Genomic DNA, 6,494 nt, shown 5'->3' on the forward strand with positions numbered 1-6,494 from the left:
TTCTGTACTTTGTGACTTTTTAACCGTGAACCTAAATGTGTTTGTTTCGAATTTAATGCGACAGTCAAAGAAAGTTGCTTGTTATTTTTGGACGCAAAACCCTAAGTTTGCTGGAATACAACACAAAACAACACTGATGATTATTTTACTGATCGATTATTCTGTCGATTAATCAGATAAAAAAAAAAAATTGGCTAATTCTGAAGATTTTTTTTAAAACCACCTGAGCTCATTTTACAACATATTAGAAATATATTTAAATAACTTCGATTTTAATAAGAAAATAAACGTTTTATTGTCAAAAATGCAATAATATTCCATTCCTTAGCTCTTCATTCAACATCGATACAGTGTAGGAATTATCTTTTGACAATTTTTGTTTTTCATTAACCAAATTATAAGAGCAAAAGGTGTTTCTGCCTTATTTTTACTGAATTTGAACCCAGCGAAGCTAAAACTAGGACACCTGAGAACTTCTGGGTAGAACAGATTTATTTAAAGAAGGGTTGTTTTTTTGTTTTTTTACCTTAAATTCAAAACGTATAAGAGTCTGTACGCTGCTTAACGACTAATCAGTTACTAAATTAGTTGACAATTATTTCAATTGTCGATTCATCATAATTAATCCAATTAATTGTTTCACCTCTGTTCAAGGACTGATGTGTTTTATAAGCCCCAGTCGTTGATTTGCAGATTAAACGAGGTCACTGGGTGAAACTCAGTATTAGCGAAAGCCTGTTGTCAGTCAGTGTTTGTCAGTTTTACCTCCTGGTTCCTGTAGATGGAACCACCTTAAAGGGGAGATTCAGTGCAGAGAAACTAAGATAGTAGCAGGTAAAAACTAAATCAAATGTGATATAATGACTGCAGAAGATGCAGCAGACCTGTGTCTCTTCTCTCAAGCCTAACAGGAATGAATTTCTTATAAAGATCTACTTTGCCGTCTCCTGATGCAGCAGGACACGTTTAGGTTTGTTTACTTTCTACAAACGACCCAGATTTGCAAGCGTCTCTTTGCAGCTGCGCTTTTAAACCTGCAGGTTCTAAACTTCTCACTCGGACATGTGACTCCCAGCGTTTTGTTTTGTTTTTTTTGTTTTGTTTTTGTTTGGTTTTTTTTCCCCTCCATATCTGGTGAACCCACAGCCAGATGCTTTGCAATGTCGTATCCTGGGTACATTTTTAACCCCCGTGCAGCAATTGGATTGAAATGCCATGACAGATGTGTGAGCAGATGTAGATTCAGCCACAGTGAGCTGTAGATTATTGCTTTATGATGTGATATCGGAGAGCGGTCCACAGTGAGACGTTTGTGCTGTAACGCGGCTTGTTGTGTAATCCTCAGCCATTCCCCTCACTGCATACGGACCAATGGCGGCGGCGGCGGCGGCAGCAGTAGTCAGGGGTAGGCCTGCGACTCTGCTTCTTGTATTTGTGTGCTTCCTTTAGATAGAATGCTTGCACAAAAGCTTGCTTGGACAAATAAAGGTATATTTTTAGAAGCATGTGTGTGTGTGTGTGTGCGTGCGTGTGTGTGTGAAGCCCTATGGTGTCTAAGCCTGACTCGTCTCTCCTGCCTTTCAGGCTCCACCCCTTCTCGCACAGCTGGCTTCCTGGGCACCAGCAGCCCGGGACCAATGGCCGACCTGTACGCTGCGGCCAACCAAGACTCAGGAGTCAGCAGCTACATCAGTGCCGCTAGCCCCGTCCCCAGCACAGGGTTTGGCCATGGTCTAGGGGTAGGTCATGCCTACTATGTTTCAAAAACATGCTAGGGTGCACACATGTGCTCACAAAGAGCGCATTCATTCCTGTCCCTGTGTCCTCAGGGTCCTCTGATCGCCACTGCGTTCACTAATGGCTACCACTGAGGAGGCTCAGGTCACAGAGGATCGGAGGGCTCCTCCTCTGTCTGCTGTTGTGCCAATCAGAACGCTGGCTGCCCCTTGACGGCGCAATCTGATTGGCTGGCCACGGGTCTCCAGCGGGATGTCCTGGCACCACGTGGCTCCACCCACCGACTGAAGATCTTTTTAAAAACCAGAACTCTTGTTTTGCTGTACTAATCTCACTTCGACATAACGTTCCCGGTTCTTCTTCTTCTTCTTCTTCTTTTTTTTTTTCGTCCTCATGTAGAGCAACACACTAGTTCCCGCACATCCCACCACCGTCTTTCCTCAGTTACCATTTCTTTCTTCTATTGAAGCTGAGAGGAGGAATCTGAAAAAAAAAAAAAAAAAAAAGTTTGAGAAGCTGTTGGAGTAGGACAAAGTGGAACTGTTTTGATTTATTTTTTAAATGATTTTATTATAATGTGATGTGTTATTTTATCATGAAATTGTTCAGAAGCTGTTACTGATGTGGTAAAAAAAACAAAAAAACGTGTGAGATGGGGGCATTTTTAACAAAGGAAGAACAAACCCGACAAAAAGTCCTTTTTTACGCTGAAACTGTCACTGAAAACACAGATGAAAAAACAAAACAAAAAAAACAAAAAAAAACAACAAAAATGTATATTTTGGTAGTCTTTAAAAACAAAAACCTTTGTAATATTGTTATTAATATTGACATAATAATGATAATCTGTAAGGTATTTTATTCTGTAATTGGTTTAAAAGCAATGTTTTTATGTCTTCCTGTAAGATATTGTACATAGAGGCAGTGGGGGGAGGAGGGGGGGGGGGGCCGGATGGACGGCGGATTCTCATTGGTTGGTTTTGACTGGATGTCATGTGCTACTGTCTGCAAGCATCTCACTACTTTAACAGCATGCATGTGGTTAAATGTGCATACTGTGGGGCCAGTACGCTCCTGTGTCACTTCAGCGCGGTGCTGAAATTCGCACGTTTAGGAGTTTATCTGGTGTATTTTCTCCATTAACTGTCCAAATCATCCCTTTGTTTTTTTTTTTATTTTTGCTTTACTTTACTAAGAGTCCAAAGTTTGACTCGTCCGTCTTCACGCAACTTAAGTTAAACACAATGGACTTCAGGAATAAAGGAAAAATATCACCTTAAAGCAATAGAAGAAGCAGTGCAGGGCTAAAGTACATTCATTAGGATCTTATTTGGCATATTTTTTCTTTTCTTTTTTTTTTTCTTTTTTTTTGGTTACTAACAGACTTGTCACTTCTCGGCCTGTCTGAAATAAATCCAAGGGTCGTAAAACGAATAATAACTTTACAGCAAGTTGCTATTTTTTTAAAATCGTATCTGGCATATTTACCCTTTTAATGAAGAAAGTCGTCCCTTTTTATCGCTTTGCTCCTTCAAAAATGCGAGCTGGACTTCTTTACAAATCAGTAACCATCTTAAAGCTGTAGAAAATGCTTTGTGGCGGATTGCTATTCACAACAATTCAAGGAGTTGACATGTTTGCAAAGTCACCACCTTTTCTTTTCTGTACTTCCTTAAAACGCGCGTTTGCATTTTGCATATTCACGACGCTTGTTTTAGTTAAACACAACACACTTATGGAAGAATAACCTTGAAGCAGGATTCAAATGAAAGTACAGTGCCGTGATCCTCAAGTGCATTTTCAGGATAACTTTTAGGCATATTTGCTCCATTAGTCAATCAAGTCGTCTGTTTTCCACTTTACTTCTTCAGACATGCAAGTTTGACTCTTGCATCTTCATGCTACCTGTTTCAGCGAAACACAACAGACTTGTGGAAAGAGTAACAACCGTAAAGCAGGAGAAACTAGGGATTCAGGGGGGTAAGAGGGGTTCGGCTTGACTTCCTCTTTTTGAAAATATTATATATATATTTTTTGAGCGGTTCTCTTAATGTTTCTGTTTTTCTGCTCTCTTATTGAAATAAATGTTTCTTTTTATGCGGTGTTTTCCACCGAGACGACAAATGAAGGACATTCTCAGAGAACGCAGTTGTAAAAAAAAAAAAAAAAAACACAAACCACGATCCTGTTTTGTCCTCTTATCACTGTTTGAAGGTGCATGTGGTTGCGTCTGAGCGTGTGTGAGTCCGTGTTTGTGCGCATACATCCAGAGTGTAATATGGAACTACTTCTGGCAGCGGAGGAGCATTTTGATTGCCTTTTTTTCTTTGGTACTGAGAAAAACAAAAAAAAAAAAAGAAAGAAAGAAAGAAAAAGCGAGAGAGAGAGAGATCACCCTGTTCCGTTTTGGCTCGCCTGCTTTTCTCGCCCGACTTTCTCCTGAATCTGTGCTTCTCTGGAACAAACATATTATTGTTTTAGTGTGATGCTGCTGCTCCGCGTGGCGGCGAACAGGCAGAGGCCAGGGAGCCATGAGCGGAACAGGGTCACGCTCCCAGCCGGGTCTGATGAACGAGACGACTCTGGCTGGCAGAAAAAGCAGGAAAGCTGGAGCAGATTTGTAAAAAAACAAGCCGCCTGCCTGTTCAGCCTCCACTGTTGTTCTGGCACAGAAAACTGTCCTGATGCCGCCAGTAGCTCCTCTGTCAGACAGGCTGGGACATGGGTTGAAAAAAAAGAGAAAAAAAAAGAGAAATAGAAACTACTGCTGGACACCAACACTGTAACTTTTTAAACTTACAATAAAGCAATAAGTTATTTTTTACCTTACAAATGAAAATAGTACTATTATTGGTAATAGCAGACAAGAAGTGGAAAATTCTGCGGCATTAAGACTTATTTTCTGGAAAAAGTGAACTATATTTTTCTGTTTTGAGATGTTTTTTCCCCTTGTATATTGCTTTTAAAGATGCCTTTTTGTTTTGGTGATGTATGAAAAAGGGCCAATATTTGGTGTGGAGCTCTGTGTGAGCCTGGGTAAAAATTCAGACTGTCCCTCGCCAAGCTTTCCTTTTTTATTTTTTTGTTTGTTTGTTTGTTTTCTGACAATTTCAATTTGAAGTTCCTAATAAATTATTCTAAAGCAATTTGTGATAGTATTCTTGATCATTGATTGCATTTTCTATGGATGTGGTCAGCTGATGTGGGCATCAGCTTTGAAAGGTGTTTAAAACGTAACTTGATTTGATTTGAACTTCAGATTTGGTGACCAAAAAAAAAAAAAAAAAAAAAAACACATTTGGAAACAGCTAGTAGATTTACTTGCTCCAAAATGTGTAAAAATCCTCATTTCAATTCAGCAGAATATTTTTAAATATTTTTAAAATGTATATTTTACTTAAGATGCTTTCAAGAAATTCAATGACTTACTGCTTTTCCGTGTTTCTAGAAGGACAAAACGTTGAGGCACATCTTCAAAACAGGAAAGAGAAGAGAACACACTACTAAACTAAAGCTTATTTGTGTTAATTGGAAAATTACAAAAAAAAAAAAGTTACACAAAATTGGTCAAATCTATAGTCAGACCCAAAATAACTTTTTTTTTTTTTTGACAAGTTTGTTACCAAGCACAGCCGTTACAATGACAACAGAATAACCGTATTTTGCTTTATGGACTTCACACATTAAATGTACATAAAATCAAGACTAAATCTTTTGTTTCTTACACATTTTTTTTCCTAATTATTGTTGCGGGACCTACATGTTGGCAACATGGGACAACTGCTGCTCCGAATCTGCATCAGGTGGATGGAGAAAACAAGTTTCTTTGTGAAAATCACGTTGTGCTTTTACTTTACTTTGACAAGAAAAAAGAAAATTAGCACATATGTCACACTCAGTGGGGTGCTGTAGGACAGAGGGCTGGCTGCTGGCTGTGTGAGGAGCCGGATCAGAGGTGGTAAACAGTCTGATCCCCTCACTGACAGTCAGGAGCTGGACCGAGGCCAGCAGGGTCACAGATCATCTTCCACTTCTCTCCTTTTACCATCTCTGCCTACAAACAGAAAAACCTACAGAGGCGAAATGGAAAAACATCCACAGAACCTCATCTGACTCGATCCGAAGACGTCGGTTTCTGGACTTCAACTCCTCAAGCTGGATTTCCCTTCTTTGGTCTTATTTCTTAGTCACATTTTGTGATTTTAATCAGCATTTTTTGGGCTGTTTTAGTGTTTTGTTTTTGCTTTTTTATTAAATACTATACGTGTTCTGGACGTCAATGGCGGTCGGTGTGCTCGACTCGCAGACAAAAAGCTCCTTAAACGGGAGCACATTTTTTGACCGTGGCTCTTTGAAAGAGCAGGAACTTCCACCTCCCTTCCGGAGCTACCTTTGTTTGACCATGTTGACGTGCTTCTGTCCGGCGTACCCCGTCAACATAGTGGCCCTGGTCTTCTCTGTCATGGTACGTATGGACTACGCAGACTAACCCAGCTGGATTTAAATTTTTTTTTTTTTTTTTTCACATAAAATAGCAGAACAGAGAGGAGGAAAGGAGAAAGACGCTAAAGGAAAGGGTGTTTTTAAATTACTGCGGTGACGCTGCCCTCTGACCTGGGAGTCAGTCTGTTGGACCCTGAGATGTAACACAGTCACACACACACCTGCTCCGCCCGTCAAGCAACTTTATTTTCTATTTTTATCCTCTTACTGGTTCTAAAGACGACAGGATTTCAGTCCATCAAAGTAAAACGTTG

The 6,494-nt window shown here is 39.8% G+C and overlaps 2 protein-coding genes across 3 annotated transcripts in view; both read left to right on the plus strand.

Moving 5' to 3' along the window:
* Window positions 1–3,908, plus strand: part of LOC106958188 (RNA-binding protein Musashi homolog 1-like) — a 42,275-nt gene extending 38,367 nt beyond the window's left edge. For both annotated transcript variants that reach the window (XM_015049974.1, XM_015049980.1), the window contains 3 exons: window positions 1,346–1,405; window positions 1,585–1,739; window positions 1,830–3,908. In XM_015049974.1, coding sequence (XP_014905460.1) covers window positions 1,346–1,405; window positions 1,585–1,739; window positions 1,830–1,871 — 257 coding nt within the window. In that variant the 3' untranslated portion in view covers window positions 1,872–3,908. The remainder of the gene's footprint in view (window positions 1–1,345; window positions 1,406–1,584; window positions 1,740–1,829) is intronic.
* Window positions 3,909–5,505: 1,597 nt separating this feature from the next.
* Window positions 5,506–6,494, plus strand: part of LOC106958246 (transmembrane protein 233) — a 6,009-nt gene continuing 5,020 nt past the window's right edge. The window contains exon 1 of the mRNA XM_015050052.1: window positions 5,506–6,202. Coding sequence (XP_014905538.1) covers window positions 6,017–6,202 — 186 coding nt within the window. The 5' untranslated portion in view covers window positions 5,506–6,016. The remainder of the gene's footprint in view (window positions 6,203–6,494) is intronic.

This window comes from Poecilia latipinna, unplaced genomic scaffold (genome assembly GCF_001443285.1).
Source record: "Poecilia latipinna isolate Pla-1442-1.1 unplaced genomic scaffold, P_latipinna-1.0 Scaffold47, whole genome shotgun sequence".
NCBI lineage: Eukaryota > Metazoa > Chordata > Actinopteri > Cyprinodontiformes > Poeciliidae > Poecilia > Poecilia latipinna.